The sequence below is a fragment of the Drosophila kikkawai genome, chromosome 2L (assembly GCF_030179895.1).
Source record: "Drosophila kikkawai strain 14028-0561.14 chromosome 2L, DkikHiC1v2, whole genome shotgun sequence".
Taxonomy (NCBI): Eukaryota; Metazoa; Arthropoda; class Insecta; order Diptera; family Drosophilidae; genus Drosophila; species Drosophila kikkawai.
In genome coordinates, this window is record NC_091728.1 from 30,873,470 (window position 1) to 30,896,374 (window position 22,905).

Here is a 22,905-nt window from a genome sequence, read left to right on the forward strand (position 1 = left end):
TCCAAGCCAACTGTTTATGGCACTGGAGACATTGTCTTGGTGGAGAACGAGCCGTTTAGCACGGGCACATCGCGCAAACTTGAGCCGCGCTACAAAGGTCCTTTCATTATATCCAAGGTGCTGCCCAACGACCGATATCTAGTTGAAGATATCCCACACGCACAACGAAAGCAGAGACACTACAAGTCAGTGTATTCATCCGATAAGATGAAGCACTGGTGCGAACTCCCCCCCGATGAGCCAGTTGAAAATGACGACGACGAAGACGAATCCGACCAATAATCTCGCGAGGACGCTGCGATGTCAGGAGAGGCCGAATGTAACGGGCTGGTTGTTGCCCTGGATACAACCAATACGATACCTATAGTAGAAAGCGATAGTTAGACTATACGATACGATACGATTCGATACGAGACGATACCGATACCGATACCGATACAGAAGAAGAGCAACGAGAGAACCAAGCGGACGAGGTCCAGTTTAATTACGCAGAGATAATTTCCTAAGTTTCATCCTTTAAAACCCCCTATTAACATACTCAATAAACATTACTCCTCCACACAGAAAAGCCATCCCTTCACAGGAGACTTTCGTCAAACGCTGCCGATGAAGTTAATGCATACCTAAAATCGTCTCTTTATGGCGATATGTCAAGAACTTTAAATTGACCACGAACATGTGAGTCGCATTGCAGAATGACTCATCCGCTGCTGAATTCTCGAGACAACTGCTGCGGCTCGGCAATGGTGAAACTCCTGTTGATGTTTCGAATGGACTAATATCGTTCCCAGCTAATTTTTTTTTAGTTCACATCATCGAAAGAGGAACTCATCACAAAACGGTTTCCCGACATTGCACAAAATTATAAAAATCTCGATTGGATTAGTGAACGGGCAATACTAGCAGCGAAAAATAAGGACGTAGATAGTTCGAATTTCGCTATTCAAAGTCAAATCGCTGGAGAACTGCATTCATACAGATCCGTTGACAGCGTGACCGACGAGGATGAAGCGACCAACTATCCGACAGAATTTTGGAACTCACTGACTGTGCCAGGAACTCCGCCGCTTAATTTGCAACTGAAGTTGGGAACAATTACTATAATGATGCGGAATCTAAATCATCCAAGATTATGCAACGGTACGCGGTTGTCCGCTGAGAAACTAATGAACAACGTGATTCAAGCGACGATCATCAAGGGCAAATTTAAAGGAGAGGAAGTTCTTATCCCTCGAATTCCGATTATTCCAACAGATCTTCCATTCTAATTCAAGAGGATTCAGTTCACAGTTCGATTGGCATTTGCGATGACAATCAATAAATCGCAAGGCCAATCGTTGGAAGTCTGCGGTATAAATCTGAAATATCAACGTTTTTCACATGGGCAGTTATACGTAGCCTGTTCGCGTGTGGGAAAGCCGTCATTATTTATTTTTGCACCGGATAACAAAACAAAAAATATTGTTTATCACATCGCTCTCCACTGATTTCGGGTCTCTGTTCTCGAGTTCTATATTAGTCTGGGGTTATATGAAGTCGTGAAATATAGGCAAGACAAAGTTCGCCAGGTCCGCTAGTTCACTATAAAACCCTACAGCAGTGTATGATGAATGGATTGAAACTTAAAAAGATTCACTCCATCATTCAATTTAAGCAGAAGCCCTGGTTGAAAATAAATATTGATATAAATACTGAACATATAACCAGGGCTAAAAATACTTTTGAAAAGACTTCAAATGTCTGTGCTCGCCTATATGGCAAAAGAGAAGTGCAAGTTCTTGTGGCGACCAATAAAATACGTTTAAGTGACAAAGCTCGTTTACACACACGTGCGACTGGCCGGTCAGCGACAATTATAATTGATTGCGGCATTTTAATATTACTAGTTGCTGAAGAATGGATGAAAACTCATTTAATCAAAGCCAGCTTGGTAACGAGCAACTTACTCATTATATGAAGATTTCTCTTCATCGCTGGTACATCTGCAGAGCTGCGTGCCAGCCTTAAAAAATGAAATAAAAGGATCCCGCTGGAGGCTGAAGCTATTCAAATGGGCAGAAAGCGGAAGCTTTTGATATCAGCTTGGAGGAGAGGTTTAAACCTTTTGACCTTACAACGCCAGATATCATATAAGCAATTGAAATGAGATATAAGCCCCGACATAAACGAAAGCAGTGGGTCACTCTTAGACTTTATACTCTCAACCAACTTAAGTATAGCAAACGTGGGGGAGGAACAATCCTTTGTAGGTTCCACCTCCTCAAACGTGCTAGATCTTACTCTTATAAGGGGACAAGGTACTTTGGTATCAGAATGGAGAGTCCTTGAGAGACCATCCTTCTCAGATCATAAGTACATACGGTTCCAATACGCATTCGAACACTCTACAAAACAATCAGTCTTCAGGAACCCCCGGAATACTAACTGGGGAAAGTTCAAGGAGACTATCGCGACACGGCTCGCGATCTCTCCGGGCATAGTAGAATCCGCGGAAGACATAGAAAAGTCCCTAGAGACCCTCTCCAAAGAACTGCTGGATGCGTACCACGCATCATGCCCTATATCAGACATGAAAAAGAGGACCAGGCCATCCTGGTGCTATAGACTCCTTTGCGAGGTTAAAACACCAGGACTAGATGGAATATTCCCAGCCATGCTGCAGGCGACCAAGGAAGTGATCACCCCATGGCTCTACGCAATATATACAGCTTGTTTAAGTACGGGCTATATCCCCATCCAATGGAGGACCTATCGGATTGTCTTCCTGCCCAAAGCAGGAAAGTGCAGCCACGTGAGCCCCAAGGATTACAGAGCGATAAGCCTCACCTCATTTATACTTAAAACGCTGGAAAAGCTGCTGGACTTATACATCAGGAACGATGTAGGGAGACCACTGTCAACCAACCAGCACGCCTACACGAAATCAGTGGAGACGGCACTACATTCGTTGGTAGCCACCATTGAGAGAGCCCTACACAATAAGGAATATGCACTTGGAGTGTATGTGGACACATCCGGGGCATTCCGGGGCACGGACGCAATAATGGCTCGCCTAGAAGCGACCAACTCGTCCCCCGCTATCAACTTGTGGATAATAAATCTTCTAAGTTGTCGCCGGGTACAATCAGATTGGGGCATGGTGAGAAAAGCGCACAGAGGCACGCCGCAAGGTGGGGTCCTATCGCCCGTCCTATGGAATCTGGAGGGGAAGCACCAAAGATAACAGCTTATACGTCTGTCCATCTGCCCTCAGCTCGATCATGGAAACAACGCTCAGGAAGATATGTGAGTGGGCGGAGAAGGTAGGACTCAATATTAATGCGGATGGATCCCCCCAAAAAATAACAAAACCATGCTGACCCCGAAAACACAAGTCAAATACCTCGACAGTGAACTTAACAGCAAGCTGACGTGGACTCCGATTCTGCTGTATGGAGTCTTAGTGTGGTGGCAAGCCACGGAGAAGAAAACGTATAATAAGCTTATGGAGAGAACCCAGCGGCAGGCACTGCTCTGCATATCAGGGGCGCTGAGGTCAACCCCCACCAAAGCACTCGAAACCATAATAGGTATATATCCCCCAGATATCCAAGCGCAACTGACAGCAGGAAAGGCCGCACAACGTCTGGTTGCATCAGGAAACTGGTCGCTACAAGGTTTCGGGCACAGTTCAATTGGTCGAGACATGAGCAGTACATCTGACTACATGATACCCAGAACGTGCCCGGATGTAAACACAACAGTATTCATGGGACCAAATGACTGGAAGTCAGGCCAGGACCATGCTCAATACCTCAATATATACACCGACGGCTCCAAGATGGATGGAGGAGTACGAGCGGGCATATACTGTTCAGACCCTGAAATGAGGCTTTCGTATAAGCTACCAAGCTACTGCAGTATATTCCAGGCGGAAGTATTCACCATCAGGAAAGCAGCAGAGCTTGCGCAGAGAAAAAACCGTCCACATGAGGCGGTCAATTTGTTTCTTAGACAGTCAAGCGGCGATAAGATCCATGCAGTCAAGCCGGGTATTACCGACAACGCCAATTGCCGGAAGTGTGATGAATCCGAGGCAACCGAAACCTTGGAGCATCTCATTTGCAAATGTCCGGCCCTAACGAGGGCAAGAATGAGATACCTAGGCTCTCCGTCTCTTGCATCGCTAAAAAATGCCTCCAGGAGCAAGCCAGGCGAGCTACTTGCCTTTGCGAAAAACACAACAATCGGATCTTAATAGCTTTCAAGCATGGTGTCATGCTAACTTACTACATCTCAACAGCTCCAAATGCGAACTGATGACATTTTCACGTGTCACTTCCCAGTTTGCCACTTATACTCTTAATGATTACGCTCAGAAAAGAATATCTCTTGTTGATGATTTGTGTGTTCGCTTAAACCCCCAAAATTTCGTTCTCTGAACATATTTCGTGCATAATTAATAAAGCTAGTGGCATGCTCGGTTTTATTAAGAGGTGGTCGAAGGAATTCGATTCCCCTTATAAGACCTTTTTTACTTCGTTACTTTATATTGGAGTATGGTTCATGCGCCTGGAGTCCTCAATTCGGAGTCCATATCAACTGTATTGAATCTGTACAAAAGAACTTTTTACTTTTCGCCCTCCCTGGGATGCTGATGAGAGACTATAATCCTATTCTAGTAGACTTCTATTAATTAACTTACCCTCCCTAACTAACCGTAGAACGATGCTTGGTGTCGTATTTCTTAACAACTTAGTAAACGGTGATGTTGAAAGCTGTAGCAGCAAAAATAAAGACTGTTCTGCTTCGGATCACTTGCAAGACTGACTCTTTTTATTCTCTCTTCTCTTTTTCGTCTTCATGTATATCACAGATCATAATAGTGTGTGTTCACATTTGCTTAGTGCTACTACAGAGCCCCCATCTTTTAAGGCAGCTCGATTTCCACTTTCCTCGACTATCATCTAGAACCCATATCGCATTAGTAATAAATCACTGTAGGCGGGAGTTTGAAGTACATGAACCCTTTAGGGTTTTATGTGCTGATTACAACCGCCTCTCTAATATTATTATTCGTAGTGATAACCCTTCTATACTAAAAACTTAAATACTTGTAGAATTAACTCATAGTGTAGTAACGTAATCGTTTTGCATGTGTTTTTATTTACCTTTCCCCTCGGTCGGTTGGGCGAGATGTAGAAGGTAGAAGCAAGACCCAGAGCAAAAAAAAAAAAAATAAATAAATAAATAAAAATAAATGCCACGCGAGTAACTTGGGACACTTATCCTCGAATTACCTAACAATAACATTTAATTGAGGTAACAAGAAGGAAATGTTAAGCGAATGTCATACTGAAATCAATGTAAGTCATATTTTTCAAAAATATAGATAAACATAAAAATACAAATTTATATCCGAAGCAACAAATAATCTGATTGACAAGACTTTACCTAACATTGAAAATTTTGTCCTTAAAAGTCGGATCTTAACAAAATAAACATACGATTACGTATATCAATAAGTGAATAAAAAGTACGACTTACCTACAACTGAAAATATCATGGTGTATCCAACTGGTGGGGTGGTTGATACTTGGCATTCGTATATTCCTGAATCTCTTAATTGAGGAAACTTTATCTTAAAATATATAATATACAAAAACTTACATTCATTTTTCGTTGAATCAGTTCGATATGTCTAACTTTAATTTAGCGCCCAAAAGCATTTAAAAAGTAAGCAAGTAAGGCTAATATTATGTTGATAAAAATACATTGCTGAATTCGATTTCATTATTGTTTTCTTATTTCTCTAAGAGCACCAATCGCTTCTATGGCAGCTATATGATATAGTTGTCCGATTTTTACTAAATTAAAACCAAAAATCTGAAATAATATACATTGGCCATATATCAAAAATGCAAAAATGTTGAAAAACAGCCAAGTTATAATTTTTGTTCTAAAAATGTATCGAACATTTGTATGGCAGCTATATGATATAGTCGTCCAATCCGGCCCGTTCCGACATATATAGCAGAGAGAGTATATGGAAGACTATATGGAAAGTTTTATTCGGATAGCTTTAAAACTGAGCGACTGAGGGACGGACAGACGGACATGGCTAGATCGACTCGGCTGTTAATGCTGATCAAGAATCAAGTCTCCTTCACTGCGCTGCAAACTTCTGACTGAAATTATAATACCCTGCAAGGGTATAAAAAACGGAAGGAAGAAACTTAAGTGCAAAATGCCGCTATTTGTTTACCCTTGCAATTTTAGGCTGGATTATGAAAAATATGTAAAATTAAAGAAAATTAACAGGAGATGGTACATAAAATATTTTTATTGTGACGATGTCACAAACCAGGATTTAAATAATATATGTACATAGTAAGATAATAGTATATCTAAGGTAGATAAGTTTAGGTTACATCCACCCCACGAAACCCCATACACACACACACACATGCTATACGGCAAGAAGCCACTACACACACACACTTACACACAAAAAAAATATTGAGGGAAGTGGAAGAGGCAGCGGCGTTCAGCAGGAGCAGCAAGCTCGCCCGATCGCCACAGCTGCACAAGACCCAAGGAGGGCAGAGCTCAGACTCTACGCCGCCCATCAAGAGGTCACGAGACCCTGCAAGCCCGGCTGGTTCACCAAGAACTACGCCGGCCAAGAAATGCAAGGCGTCAGTAGAGGCAGCTTGCCAGCAGGATCTCCAGGAGATGGGAAAATTGCTGCATGAGGTTTCATTGAAGATGATGGACAAAACGACGCGTCACATCACCATGTCCTTGAGGGAGATGATTGCCAAGGTGAAGTCCCTGCACTCCAACATCCTTGTAGCAAAAAGAACGGCCGCGGCAGGTGTCAGCGACAGGCAGGAGAGCCGGGTGGCGAATAACCTGTGCCGGAAATGCGCCCAGATCACCCAAAGCGCGGACAAGGAGCAGCAAACGGCGACCGCCTGGAAAAAGGAGGCATCGGTCCAAACCGAGCCGTGGAGAAGGCTAAGTCAGCCAGAGGCGCCGGGATTACCCGCACCGGTGCTGGCCTCGCCACTCCCTCGTCTAGCGCAGCAGAAAAGCGCAAAGGCGCCCAAGAAGCCCCGTGCGAAGCCGCCAGCGGCTGTGCATGTTGCATCGGAGCAGCATAGGCCAGCCCGGAAGCCTGTGAGCCAGGAGAACCCCGAAAACGAATGGGAGGTCGTGGCGAGGAAGACCAGAACAGCGCGCCGCACTCGGCCAGACGCTGTCATTGTCCACGCGAGCGGCAAGTCCTACAGCGAGGTGCTCGCAATGGTGACGAGGAGAGACGACAAGCAGCTGTCGGACCTGGGACGCTGTGTGTCAAAGGTTCGCCGAACCAACAACGGCAACCTGCTCCTGGAGGTGGCGAAGGGTAGCGCCGAGAGCGCTGCGACAATGAAGGAGAACATCGAGAAGGTGCTCGGAGATTCAGCGTCAGTGCGCGCTACGACTGAAGACTCAAAAGTCCTCGTCTTGGAAGTGCGCAACATCGACACGATCGCGACGAAGCAGGAGGTCTGCGCAGCCCTCGCGGGCCAGTTTAACTTCGAGGCGGAGAGGGTGAAAGTGCGGAGTATGCGCCGCAGCTTTGCTGAAATCCAAACTGCAATAGTCAGCCTTCCCATATCCCTTGCCAAAGCCGTCCTCCATCATGGTGAAGTTCGGATTGGATGGTCCATCTGCAGGATCCGGGAACGACTTGGTCCCGTGAGGTGCTTCAGATGCCTAGAACCAGGGCATATTGCGATCAACTGCAAGGGCCCTGTGGACAGGAGCGGTTGCTGCATTAATTGCGGCGAGCCGGGACACAAGGCGGCCTCGTGCAACAAGGAGCCGTCATGCTTCATATGCGCTGCGGCTGGAAGGAAGGAGACGAGGCACAAGGCAGGCGCCAGGGGATGTCCAGCCTCGAACAGTGGGTATGCGAATCCCAAGCCTGCATGCAGTTGATTCAACTCAATCTGAATCACTGCAGGGCTGCGCAGGATCTCCTGTCGCAGACGGTGCGGGAGCTGGGCTCGGAGGTGGCAGTCCTGAGCGAACCCTACAGGGTCGGTACCAGCCGCGTCTGGGCCACTGACCGCTCTGGCAAGGCGGCCTTGTGGCTCTGCGGAGCGGATGCTCCGGAGATGTGCGACACCAAAGCAGCAGAAGGCTTTGGCCGGGCGAACGTCGGCGGCACTTGGCTGTACAGCTGCTATCTGGCACCCAGTCTCTCATTGGAGGCGTTCGGCAGGATTCTGGACGAGCTGAGCAGCGATCTGCGTGGGCGGAGCAACGTCGTGGTTGGCGGCGACTTCAACGCCTGGGCCATGGAATGGGGATCCTCCCGGACCAACGCCAGAGGCCGTGCGGTGCTGGAGACCTTCGCCTCTCTGGACGTAGTCCTTCTGAACGAAGGCTCCCGGCAGACCTTCAGCAGGGCCGGGGTGGGCTCGGTAATCGACCTCACCTATGTCAGCAGTGCGCTGGCCAGCCGCGCCCGATGGAAGATCAGCGAGGCCTATACCGCCAGCGACCACGAGGCTATCGAGTGCTCGATCGCACGAGTGGGTCCCTACTCCCGGATAGGAAGGCGTTCCGGCAGGACACCTTCAGGCCGCGGGATTTTGCAAATGCCCTCGAGGGCTTCACGGCTTGTGAGGACGATGGAGCCAGCGAGATGGCCAACAAACTGGCGGCTGCGGTTGATGGCGCGTGCAACCAAAGCATGCTACTGAGGAAGCCGTTTAGGAAGCATCACTCCCCGGTGTTCTGGTGGAGCGAGGAGATCGCTGACCTTCGCCGCAAAAGCCTCCGAAGCAGAAGGCTGCTGCAGCGAGCTAGAGGCACCTCGCGCCTTCCTGCGTGCAACGACCGCTACATGGTGGCAAGGAAGGAGCTGAAGACTGCCATCAGGAACAGTAAACGCGAGTGCTTCCTCAAGCTGTGCGACGCCGCCGATGAGGATCCTTGGGGAGGAGCCTACAAAATGGTGGTGAAAAGGCTCAATGCGGGCGGCAGTGCCCCAACTGACCCGGCGACTCTGGAGAGCATAGTTGGCACGTTGTTTCCTACCGGGCGGCAGGTCGCGATCTGCCCTAGTACCGAGTTGGGCGACATCCGCTGGGTCTCGGAAGATGAGGTTCTACAGGCCGGCAGAAGCCTGAAGATTAAGAAGGCGCCGGGGCCGGACGCCATTCCGAGCAGAGCAACCAAGCTTTCTCTATCGCTGCTGTCGTCCGAGGTGGCCTGCTTGTTCAACAAGTGCCTCCTGGAGGGGACGTTCCCCGACAGATGGAAAAGGCAGCGGCTTTTGCTGCTGCCCAAGCCAGGCAAGCCACCTGGTGAGGCATCGTCCTATAGGCCAATCTGCCTGCTGGACACGATTGGCAAGGTCTTCGAGAGAGTGATCTCAACTCGGTTGGGCGAAGCCATCGAAGCCGCGGGTGGTCTCTCCCCTGAACAATACGGATTCACGAAGGGACGGTCTACGCTGGACGCCATTGCGAGGGTCGTTAAGATCGCGGAGGATGCCATTGCAGGAACCAGATGGAAAGGTGGAACCAAATCCTATTGTCTGGTCGTCACCCTCGACATCAGGAATGCCTTCAACTCTGCAGACTGGAGCCGAACGCTAGAGTCCCTGAGGAAATTCAACATTCCGGGGTACCTACTGAATGTAGCGCTCAGCTACTTCAGCAACAGAGTTCTCACGTTGGACACGAGCATGGGTTCCAGAGAGTATAATATCTCAGCCGGAGTCCCTCAAGGCTCCGTCCTGGGACCTCTTCTCTGGAACGTCATGTATGACGGCGTACTGAGGCTTCCGATGCCTGCCTGCACCAGCCTGGTTGGCTTTGCGGACGACGTCGCTATCGTCGTGGCAGCGAAGGAGATAGCTGCCGTGGAGGCGCGGGCGGACACGGCCATCCAAGCCGTAGAGGCGTGGCTGGCTCTCGCGGGGCTAGAGTTGGCGGCTCACAAGACGGAAGCTGTCCTCATCTCGAGCCGGAAAGCAGTGGAGACGGCCAGCGTTCTTGTTGGAGGGACGAGGATCCGGTCGCAGCGGGCGATAAAATACCTGGGCGTCCTCATCGACACTCGACTATCCTTTAAGGAGCACCTGGAGTACGTCCACAAAAAGGCAAGTGGGACGGTAGGAGCGCTCTCCAGAATGCTGCCGAATACGAGAGGGCCGAAGCAATGTTCGAGGAAACTGCTATCGTCAGTTGTGACCGCGCAGATCTTGTACGCGGCACCAGTATGGGCCAAAGCTGCAGCTGGCAAAAGCTACATGCGAGGAGTGGAGGCGACCTACCGCTTGTGTGCCATCAGGATCGCATGCGCGTTCCGCACAATCTCTGAGGACGCGGCTCTTGTTATCGCAGGGCAAGTCCCACTGACGGAACTCATCCGGGAGAGGAAGGAGATCTCCGAATCCCTACAGGACAGGCGGTCACCGCTGTCCAGAGCCGAGGTGAAGCTTGCAGCCAGAAGAACGAGTGGCAAGCTCGATGGGACTCCTCTTCGAAGGGCCGTTGGACGCACAGGCTCATCCCAGACCTAGCGCGATGGGTGGAGAGGGCGCATGGGCAGGTGAGCTTTTACCTTAGCCAGGTGCTTAGCGGCCACGGATGCTTCCGCCAGTACTTGAAGCGCTTTGGCCATGAGTCGGAAGACTGGTGCCCGGAGTGCGGCACTGGCATTTTGGAGGACGCGCATCACGTTCTCTTCGAGTGCCGCAGGTTCGGCCTCGAGAGACACGAACTGGAGGTAGCAGCGGGATCACCGATTACCGCCGAAACAGTGGTGCCGACGATGCTCGGGGACTCAAAAGGAGAAGGTGGGAAGCGGCAGACGCATTTGCCGCCCACGTCATGAAGACCCTCAGGACTCTGGAGAGAAGGCGGAAGGAGCGGCCGGAGTAGGGGCCTCCGCGCCCGCGAAGCAATGCCTGGCGGCGGTACCGCACGGCGTGAGCTCTTATTCCCTCGCACCATTCTTCGTCTTACTGTGGAGCATTATTGTTATTATTATTATTAATTCTATATATTAGGGAATAAATATTTATCTGAATACAAAAAAAAAAAAAAAAAAAAAAAAGATCGGCGGATGGTTTCGTCCGCGCTAAAGCAGGCGGGGTGTGGGTGTATAGCTGCTACCTGACACCGAGGCCCACAATGGAGGAGTTCAGCTGCATCATCGACGAGCTCAGCGAGGACATCCGGGGACGGAGCAACACAATCGTGGGTGGCGACTTCAACGCGTGGGCCCAGGACTGGGGGTCACCCTCAACCACTGCCAGAGGTCGCACCATCCTGGAGGCCTTCGCCTACCTGGATATTGCTCTGCTCAACGAGGGTACCCAGAAGACCTTTAACACGGCGGGAGCGGGGTCCATTATAGACCTCACGTACGCCAGCAGTGCACTGGCCTGCCAAGCCAGGTGGAGGATCAGCGAGATCTACACAGCCAGCGATCACGAGGCCATCGTCGTCTCCCTCGGCGAGAACTCACCCCGCAGAACGGTCACGCCCGGCGCAAACAAGGCGTACCGGCAGGATACGCTCAACGCCCACGCGTTCTCGAGCACCTTAGCGGGCCTAGCCACCGACGAGACGGACAGCGCCAACGATGCTGCGCTTAAACTGGCGGTCGCTGTCGAGCGTGCATGCAACGCAAGCATGCAGCAACGGAAAACTTTCCGGAAGCACCTCACGCCTGTTTACTGGTGGAACGACGACATAGCCACCCTACGCTCATCTTGCCTCCGAGCTAGGAGGCTTGTCCAAAGAGCGCGCGGCTCTCCGAACCTTCTAGCCCGACGCGAGGCGTACAAGACCGCAAGGTCCGCCCTGAAGAATGCGATAAAGACCAGTAAGAGAGAGTGCTTCCTTAAGCTCTGCGACGACGTCGAGAAGGACCCATGGGGCGGGGCTTATAAAAAGGTAGTGAAGCGCGTGAACGCCGGCAGCAATGCCCCTTCGGACCCGGAGGCCCTCGAAGGAATAGTTCTGGTGCTTTTCCCAACTGGACAGCCGCTGTACTACCCTGTGAGCAGCGACTCGTTTGAGATATGCCCGGTCTCGGAACAGGAAATTCTAGAGTCCGCGAGGACCCTAAATAATAAGAAGGCACCAGGTCCCGACATGATCCCTAACAGGGCGACCAAAATGCTGCTCTCCCTGCATCCCAAGGTGATCGCCGAGACCTTTAATAAGTTCCTCTCGGAAGGCACGTTCCCAGAGCGATGGAAGCGACAGAAGCTCCTTCTCCTGCCGAAGCCGGGGAAGCCCGCGGGAGAAGCGTCGTCGTACACACCCATATGTCTGCTGGACACGATCGGAAAAGTCTTCGAGAAGGTTATCGTTGCGAGGCTAGAGGCTGCAATAGAGCGCGCTGGTGGACTCTCGAAAAACCAGTTCGGCTTCCGGAAACGGAAATCGACCCTGGACGCCATCGAAGTGGTCACCAACTTGACCGCGGATGCTATCTCAGCCACAAGATGAAAAACGGCGCAAAGGAGTACTGCCTAGTGGTAACGCTAGACACCCGGAACGCGTTTAATTCTGCGGACTGGAGGCCCTTAAAGCCTTCAACATCCTCGGTTACCTACTAAGGACTATCCGCAGTTACTTCAGCGAGAGGACACTAATCCTGGACACCTCCATGGGCACCAGATCGCACGAGGTCTCAGCCGGAGTCCCGCAGGGCTGCGTCTTGGGACATCGGCTCTGGAATACAATGTATAACGGAGTACTAAACCTCCCGCTATCCGCAAACACCACCATAGTCGGCTTTGCCGACGACGTGGCGCTGGTGGTCGTAGCGAAGGAGCTAGCAGAGGCTGAGTCAACGGCAAACAGCGCAATCCGAGCGGTTGAGTCCTGGTTGGCAGTCGCTGGCCTCGAACTGGCCTCACACAAGACGGAAGCAGTGCTGATCTCTAGCAGGAAGCGCGTGGAAACGGCCGAAATCCGGGTGGGCGGCCTGCCAATTGCCTCGCAACGCGCGATAAGGTACCTGGGTGTCTTCCTGGATACCCGCCTCTGCTATAGAGAACATCTGGAATACATCCACGGAAAGGCTAGCGGAACAGCAAGAGCTCTCTCTAGAATCTTGCTGAACACCAGAGGCCCCAAGCAGTGCAAGAGGAAGTTGCTCACGAGTGTCGTCACTTCGCAACTCCTCTATGCGGCCCCAGTCTGGGCGGAGGCCGCGAAAGTAAAAAGCTACGTGAGGGGTGCGGAAGGTACCTAGCGCCTGTGCGCCCTGAGAGTAGCGTGCGCCTTTAGGACGGTTTCCGACGAAGCGGCCCTAGTCATTGCGGGGCTGGTGCCGCTAGGTGAACTTGTGCAGGAAGCCCAGGAAGCCCGCCTTCAAGGCGCGCCAGAAAATCCTACGGCGAGGCGCGAGGCCAGGAGCAGCGCCAGGCGCAGAAGCGTTGCCAGGTGGCAGAACAGGTGGGACGGATCCAGCAAAGGTCGCTGGACTCACCGCCTGATCCCAGACATCATGAGCTGGTTTAGTAGGAAGCAAGGAGAAGTGGACTTCTAACTGACGCAGGTGCTCAGCTGTCACGGATGCTTTAGAAGCTATTTATTTATTTATTTATTAAGAATAGCAAATATCTGCCATTTTAAATCCATATCCTTACCTCAGACCGGATAAGGAGTGTTTTTTAATGATATGCTCCGACTCACATCAGGTGGTCAGAGGCAAGGATAGGTGTCTTAAGATATTATTTTTGTTAAAGTCTAATGACATTTCAAAATATAACAGAGAGTACATGTCGTTGTAAAGCGAACATAAAACGCGAAAAGGATCGTGTGCCTCGAAATTAGTTTTACAAATATCCAAAGCTATAGGCCGAAAGTAACGTGATGGCCTAGAAGGAACTGAAAAGCGTATTTGTTTAAGAAGATTACTGGAAAAAATATATCCATTTATTAATTTATGCAGGAACATCACGCCATGGCAGGTCCGACGATCCTTAAGAGAGGGCAGGTCCAGAAGGCGTAGTCTGTCGACATACGGAGGAAGGTGGCGATGTGGGTCCCAGTCTAAACCCCGAAGAGCGAACAAAAGGAATTGTTTCTGTACCGATTCGATAAGATCCTGATACTTTGCATATTGAGGGGACCATACGCACGAACAATATTCGAGTATGGGCCGAACCAGGGATATATATAAAAGTTTTGTAGTGTAGGGATCATCGAATTCCTTTGACCATCGTTTTACGAAAGCAAAAACACCCTTTGCTTTACCAACAATTATACCGATGTGATCGGTGAAGCTCAAGTTGTGGGTAAATAGAACACCAAGATCCGTTACAGAGTGGATACGTTCAAGAACACTCGTGCCTAAGGAATAGTTAGCCTGGAAACAATTTCTGCGGTAAAACGACATGTATTTACATTTGGAGTTGTTAAGAAACAATAAATTGTGATTGCACCAGGACATCATGTTGTTTAAATCAGCATGCAAAAGCTGAGCAGAGTCAGGATTCACAAGAGGCAAACATAGTTTTACGTCATCAGCATACATCAAGACGTATGAGTGGAGAATAACTTGGGGCAGATCATTTATAAAAATGCCAAATAGAAGAGGACCGAGGTGGCTCCCTTGAGGAACACCAGAAGTCACGTGAACAAGGTTTGAGAATGAACCCTTGAATGCAACTCTTTGAGTACGGTTCGACAAATAAGTAGAAATCCACTTGATCAACGTAACCGGAAAACCCAACAGACAAGCTATCTTAAGCGATTCGGTCACGACACCGTGGATCACTGCCCAGAATGCGGGACTGGTGTAGAAGAGAACGCACACCACGTCCTTTTCGAGTGCCATCGCTTCCATCACGAGCGGCAAGCGCTGGAGGAGGTTGTGGGTACGGCCATGACGGCAGACAACCTGGTTTCCACCATGCTGGACAGTCAGCCATGTTCGTGGCAAGCGTCATGAAGACCCTGAGGACACTTGAGACGGAAAGAAGGATGCGAGCGGAGTAGGTGGCCTGTACCTCTCGCGAAGCAATGCTTAGCGGCGGTACCGCGCGACCATGGCCCTCTACATCGGAAAAAACAATGCACCCTTCAAACCAAAAAAAAAAAAAAAAACCCGCAGTCTTCGTTATTCTTTATTGTTTTTTGTTTATATGCTAGGTTGTTAAATAAATGGAATATAAAAAAAAACGGCATGATGCAAACAACCTCTGGAAATGTGCCCAGATCACCAAAAGCGCGGACAAGGAGCAGCAAACGGTGTACGCCTGGAAAAAGGAGGCTTCGGTCCAAACCGAGCCTTGGAGAAGGCTAAGCCAACCAGATGCGCCGGGATTACCTGCACCGGTGCTGGCCCCGCCACTCCCTCGTCTAGCGCAGCAGAAAAGCGCAAAGGCGCCCAAGAAGCCCCGTGCGAAGCTGCCAGCGGCTGTACATGATGCATCGGAGCAGCATAGGCCAGCCCGGAAGCCTGTGACCCAGGCAAACCCCGAAAACGACTGGGAGGTCGTGGCGAGGAAGCCGAGAACAGCGCGCCGCACTCGCCCAGACGCTGTCATTGTCCACGCGAGCGGCAAATCCTACAGCGAGGTGCTCGCAATGGTGACGAGGAGAGAGGACCAGCAGCTGTCGGACCTGGGACGCTGTGTGGCAAAGGAACAACGGCAACCTGCTCCTGGAGGTGGCGAAAGGTAGCGCCGAGAGCGCCACGACAATGAGGGAGAGCATCGAGAAGGTGCTCGGAGATTCAGCGTCAGTGCACGCTACGACTGAGGACTCAAAAGTCCTCGTCTTGGAAGTGCGCAACATCGACACGATCGCGACGAAGCAGGAGGTCTGCGACGCCCTCGCGGGCCAGTTTAACTTCGAGGCGACTACGAGGCCATTGTGTGCTCCCTACTCCCGGATAGGAAGGCGTTCAGGCAAGACACTTTTAGGCCGCGGGCCTTTGCAAACGCTCTCGAGGGCTTCACGGCAGGGGAGGGTGCTGGAGCAAACGAGTCGGCCAACAATCTAGCAGTTGCAGTAGAGGACGCGTGGAACCCAAGCATGCTCCAGAGGAAGCCGTTTAGGAAGCACCACTCTCCGGTCTTCTAGTGGAGCGAGGAGATTGCTGACCTTCGCCGCAAATGCCTCCGAAGCAGAAGGCTGTTGCAGCGAGCCAGAGGCACCCCGCGCCTTCTCATGTGCAACGATCGGTACAAGGAGGCAAGGAAGGAGCTGAAGTTTGCCATCAGGAACAGCAAACGCGAGTGCTTCCTCAAGCTGTGCGACGCCGCTGATGAGGATCCTTGGGGAGGAGCCTACAGAATGGTGGTGAAGAGGCTCAATGCGGGCGGCAGTGCCCCAACTGACCCTGCGACACTGGAGAGCATAGTCGGCACGTTGTTTCCTATCGGACGGCAGGTTGAGATCTGCCCCAGTACCGAGATGGGCGACATTCGCTGGGTCACGGAAGCTGAGGTTCTACAGGCCGGCAGAGGACTGAAGCTTAAGAAGGCGCCGGGGCCGGACGCCATTCCGAGCAGAGCAACCAAGCTATCTCTTTCGCTGCTGGCGTCTGAGGTGGCCTGCTTGTTTAACAAGTGCCTCCTGGAGGGGACGTTCCCCGACAGGTGGAAAAGGCAACGGCTTCTGCTGCTGCCCAAGCCAGGCAAGCCACCAGGCGAGGCATCGTCGTATAGGCCAATTTGTCTGCTGGACGCGGTTGGCAAGGTCTTCGAGAGAGTGATCTCAACTCGGTTGGGCGAAGCTATCGAAGCCGCTGGTGGTCTCTCCCCTGAGCAATACGGCTTCACAAAGGGAAGGTCCACGCTGTACGCCATTGCGAGGGTCGTCAAGGTCGCTGAGGATGCCATTGCAGGTACCAGATGGAAAGGTGGAAGCAAATCCTATTGCCTGGTCGTCACCCTCGACATCAGGAATGCATTCAATTCTGCGGACTGGAGCCGAACGCTAGAGTCCCTGTGGAACTTCAACATCCCGGGGTACCTGCTGAATGTAGCGCTCAGCTACTTCAGCAACAGGGTTCTCACGTTGGAAACGAGCATGGGTTCCAGAGAGTATAATATCTCAGCCGGGGTCCCACAGGGCTCCGTCCTGGGACCACTTCTCTGGAACGCTATGTATGACGGCGTACTAAGGCTTCCGATGCCTGCCAGCACTAGCCTGGTTGGCTTTGCGGACGACGTCGCTATCGTTGTGGCAGCGAAGGAGATAGCTTTCGTTGAGGCGCGAGCGGACACGGTCATCCAAGCCGTAGAGTCGTGGCTGGCACTTGCGGGGCTGGAGTTGGCGGCTCACAAGACGGAAGCTGTCCTCATCTCGAGTCGGAAGGCAGTGGAGACGGCCAGCGTTCTTGTGGGAGGGATGAGGATCCGGTCGCAGCGGGCGATAAAATACCTGGGCGTCCTCATCGACACCCGACTATCCTTCAAGGAGCACCTGGAGTACGTCCACTAAAAGGCCAGTGGGACGGTAGGAGCGCTCTCCAGAATGCTGCCGAACACGAAAGGGCCGAAGCAATGTTCGAGGAAACTGCTATCGTCAGTAGTGACCGCGCAGATCCTTTACGCGGCCCCAGTATGGGCCAACGCAGCAGCCGTCAAAAGCTACATGCGAGGATGGAGGCGACCTACCGGCTATGTGCCATCCGGATCGCATGCTCGTTCCGAACAATTTCGGAGGACGCGGCACTAGTGCTCGCAGGGCAAGTCCCACTGACGGAGCTCATCAGGGAGAGGAAGGAGATCTCTGAATCCCTACAGGACAGGCGATCACCGCTGTCCCAAGCTGAGGTGAAGCTTGCCGCTAGAAGAAGGAGCTTGGAGAATTGGCAAGCTCGATGGGACTCTTCTCCGAAAGACCGGTGGACGCACAGGCTCATCCCAGACCTAGCGCGGTGGGTAGAGAGGGCGCATGGCCAGGTGAGCTTCTACCTCAGCCAGGTGCTTAGCGGCCACGGATGCTTCCGCCATTACCTGAAGCGCTTTGGCCACGAGGCGGAAGACTGGTGCCCGGAGTGCGGCTCTGGCATAGTGGAGGATGCGCACTACGTTCTCTTCGAGTTTCGAAAGTTTGTGAAGCGGCAGAAACATTTGCCGCTCACGCCATGAAGACCCTCAGGGCGATGGAGCGAAGGCGGAAGGAGCGGCCGGAGTAGGGGCCTCCACGCCCGCGAAGCAATGCCAGGCGGCGGTACCTCACGGCGTGAGCTTCTATTCCCATGTACCTTTTCCGTCTTGTCCTAGTTGTAACTTTGAGTGTATTATAGTTTATTAGTTATTGTAAGATGGAATAAAAATATATTGAATACAAAAAAAAAAAAAAAACACGGCATGATGCCCAGAGTGCCAGAAGGCCGCCAAACACATGCAGAATGGTTAAGTTTCTCCAACTTAACCTCAACCACTGCAGAGCAGCGCTGGACCTCCTGTCTCAAACTGTTATGGAGCTGAAAACGGACATCGCTATACTAAGCGAATCGTATAGGGCAAAACCTGACGGAGTGTAGCAGCAGAGCATCGACGGCGGGGCAGCCATCTGGAGCTGCGGGCAGCCCGCGGGCCATATGACGCAGAGAGCGTCGAGACCTGGCTACACCAGGGCCAAGCTCCATGAGGTAACCGTATACAGCTATTACCTTGCCTCGAGCATGCACATAGACGCCTTCCGAGATGTGGTGCTGGAGATCGCCCAGGAAAGGTCGCCGGTATTAATCGCTGGGGACTTCAATGCAAGGTTTACCGCTTGGGGGAGCTCGAGGACAACGCAGCGGGGAACCATCATCTTGGATGCCCTGGCCACCTTGGATTTTTGCCTCCTCAATGACGGTAACAGGTGCACCTACAGCAAGGCAGGCAGAGAGTCAGTCATCGACCTGACCTTCGCCAGCCCGGAACTCACCCGGAACAGCCAATGGGAAGTCACGGACCTGCCCACATACAGCGACCATGCCGCGATAACCTTCAAGACGATGCACAGCCAGCAGCGACTTCGTGACCGGCAAACTGTGTATAGGGTACACACCTTAACGTAGAGGTGCTCCTAGCCAGCATGGATGGCAACGCCATCACTGGTGACGAAAACAGCGCACCATCCGCACGATGGGTTATCCGCGAGAATCAAGGCTGCCTGCGATGCGGCAATGGAGAGCTACACCAGGGGATATGGCCGGCGACCCGTCCCTTTGTGGAACCAGGAGATAGCCACAGCCCGAAGCGAGTGCATCTCAGCAAGGCGGAGATACCAGCGAAACAGAGGACGCCCAATGCAAGAAATGAACGAGTCCCGCTACAGGGAGAGAAAGAAAGCTCTCAAGGTGGCCATCAGGACAAGCAAAAACAGGTGCTTCCAGGACCTCTGCGACGCGGCAGACCAGGAGCCGTTTGGGTCAGCATACAAGATGGTAATGGAAAAGCTAACCAGACAGCCGACACCAACCTCCCAGGAACAACTGAGAGCAATAGTCGCCACGCTGTTCCCAGCTCAGCTGCCCTTAGTGCTACCCAACGTGACTGCGGGGGAACCAATCTCCATTGGTGAAGAGGAGGTCCTAAGAGCGCTATCCAGCTGCAAAGCCTCCAAGGCCCCCGGACCAGATGGTATTCCAATGCGGCTCTGCATGCCATAGTGAGGACTCATCCGAAGTTGTTTGCGGAGGTTTACAAAAATTTCATCGTCGAACGGACTTTTCCAACAGCCTGGAAGCAGCAAAGGCGTGTACCTGTGGTAATTCGGTAAAGTCCTGATCGACCACAGGCTAAACTAAAAAATCCACCTGGAGTACGCATTGGCCAAGGCTTCCAAGGCCACTGGCACCAACTCAAGGATTACCACAGTGTAACAAGTAGCGCATAGGGTACTTTAAGGATGCGCTGCAGGGCAGGTCAATGACAGAGTTTGTGAGTCTTAGATCTAAAATGTACGTCTTTACAGAGTCGCGTGCAGATAGCGAGCTTGAAAAATGTGTAAACAAAAATAAGAGTGTGAAGCAAAGTGCTTTAGAGAAAATAACATTCGGGAATTACAAAAAAATTTTGTTGACAGGACAACAAGAAAGTCATAGCATGTATTTGTTTCGGTCTAGGGGGCAAGAAATTAATACATATAAAATTTCGAAAATAACATTAGCTAATAAGGATGATAAGAGGCTTGTTGGAGCACTAGATTAGCGGTTGATATTATTGTTAGAAATGAATTTACATGAAGAAAAAATAGAACTAAACGTAAACAATGTAAAACAAAACGCTTATCGCTTGCACTCAGCCGAGCTGAATAGCCGAAACGTATAGCTTTCATAGCGAGGCAATTCGGACGCTGCTTGTGTAAAGGTAGTAGCCGATTAACCTTTGGAACTGCTGGCTGCGCCAGCGCAATAAAACTTTTTCGTGCGACTGCAGTTCTTCTCGTCTTCTTTCCTTTGCTTCGAGTGGAAATTCCCCAGCTAGGCAGCTAGTTGCTAGTCGCTTTTTTTATTCGAATTTTTTGTCCGGAAAACCCTCACGGATTTACATTTTGGCGCCCGAGACAGGGACTACGACTAGCTTTTCGATTTCGCGTCGAAAAAACGAACAAAAATAGTGCATTTTCGTCGTCTCGGCACTTGTTCCGTTTTTTTTTATATATTTGGCGAAAAAACCTAGCTGGCGGAACTCGGCAAATCTTGGATCGGATTGGAACAAATTTTGGAAAAAAGGAAAGTTCTGGAAATCATGCCCAACGATCAGGTATTCAGTGCCAAAAATTAAAACTTGGAAGCACTCCACGTTACGTGTGTTTGTGTGCAATTATCTGGCTGTAATTCTTGGCAACATTAATTGTGATACAGTTTCTGGCTTTGGCGGTGCTTGTGGGCATCTTTAACCCGTATGGGATCCACTTAAATATTTTCGGACAGTTTATTTGTCAAATAAAATTCAACTTGGTGTTTAATTTCGGCGGTGGTTTTTGGCATTATTAACCCTTATATAACCCAAATAAAATTTGGTGTGCTTGTGAATTTATATTAATAAAATTTAATATTGGGGTATCGGCGAAATTGTATCAAGTGAATAATAATTACGGAATCATTTGCGAAAGTGATTTATTAAAACTTAGTGCCAATCATTTACATTTGGAGCATTTTTATTAATTCCCAATCAATTTCAAAATGGCTGAAAGAGATTCGGCTGCAAAGCCAAATGCAAAACTTTTGATGGCTATGCAGAAACACGATATGGTTCTGAGTGACATCGAGCGAATGAAAAAGGCATTTGAGGAAAGAACTATTTCATTCGACAAAATTCAAATGGAATATCGAATGCAACTTCTCGAATCGTACTGTAAAAAACTAATGGATATCCAGGCAGACATTGATATACTATACCCAGAAAATGATCTGAGAGCGTCGGTTGAGGATGCATGTATCATTACAAAGGCATTGTATCGCTCCGCAATGATAGAAGTTGAACCTCAGAGAATTAGTCAAGGGGATTTCAGTGGTTATCGTCATTCATCGCAATTACCAAAAATGAATCTGCCGAAGTTTAGTGGAAAACATTCGGACTACAAAAATTTTATAAGTCTATTCGAGAGTTTAGTTCATAACGATCCATCCCTTACAAAGGTAGAAAAGTTCAACCATTTGCTTACATGTCTAACAGGTGATGCATTAGGAACTGTAAAGGCGTTTCAAATTTCCGAGTTAAATTATGAGAAAGCATTGGCTAGCTTGAAAAACGTGTACGACAATAAATGTTTGATTTTCTTCGACACGATTTCTCAGTTGTTTGACCTTCCCCAGGTATCGAAACCCTCTGCATCAGGCTTGAGGTCTCTTGTTGATGAGATATCGGCTCTGTATGCATCATTGCAGTCGTTGGGTAGTGAACAGGAGATCAATAATGCAATTTTTATTCACATAGCTATGTCCAAGGTAGATCACACAACAAAATCCCGATTTGAGGAGCAGCTAGATTACAATAAGTTGCCAACATGGTCTGATTGTGCGTTTCAGTTGAATCGGCGATACCAGCATTTAGCTGCTGAGGAATCAACGAAAAGTAAAGGGAAGCCTAGCCAAGGTTCGAATAAGGGATACTCAAAATCGTCATTCTCATGCACAAAAGCAGATCACAAACCAGATTCGAAATGTCAATATTGCTCAGCGACGAATCATAATTTAGGTAGTTGCCAAGCCTTTATGGCTTTGTCCGTGATTCAGCGTTTTGATTTTACGAAACATAATCGGCTGTGCATAAATTGTTTAAATCCTGGTCATCCAGTTAAAAAATGCAAAGCAACAAAGTGTCGCGTCTGCTCTAAGCCTCATAACACACTTCTTCACAGATATGGGGTAGAGCAGCAACCTGTAGCTTCGGGATCAGGTTCTCAAGTGCAGTCACAGTCGTTTCCTGTAGCATTTGATCATTCAAATCAAGCCCACTCATGTCATGTTGCAAGTAGCGACCAAGTGATTCTTGCCACTGCCGTCGTTAAGGTGCGGGATAGATTCGGACAGTTTCAATTAGCACGAGCTCTTTTAGATTCCGGGTCGCAAATAAACTTTATGGCCGAAGATTTGGCACAACGTTTGCGGCTACATAGGGAGGAGTCTTATTTGAATATTACTACTGTCGGGAAGAACGATTCGGTAGTGCGGAACAAGGTGCACACGTCAATTCACTCTCGCGTCAATGCTCATAGTTTCGCAACCGATTTTTGGGTGTTAAGGTCAATTTCATCATATCAACCTGACTATGAGGTCAATTATGCCCAATGGAAAATTCCAGCAAACATTGAATTGGCAGACCCTCGTTTTCACAAGCCCGCAAAAGTGGACTTGCTTATTGGCGCAGAATCCTTTTTTGAACTTCTAAGCGTAGGCCAAATAAAATTGGGTTCCGACCATCCTTCGCTTCAG

At 50.0% G+C, this 22,905-nt stretch overlaps 1 protein-coding gene across 1 annotated transcript in view; it reads right to left on the reverse strand.

The window, feature by feature from the left end:
- The window catches only part of dpr21 (defective proboscis extension response 21), a 306,824-nt gene that overhangs the window by 145,629 nt on the left and 138,290 nt on the right, over positions 1-22,905 (reverse strand). The window contains 1 exon segment of the mRNA XM_070286878.1: positions 5,527-5,620. Within this exon segment, the coding sequence (XP_070142979.1) occupies positions 5,527-5,620 (94 nt within the window).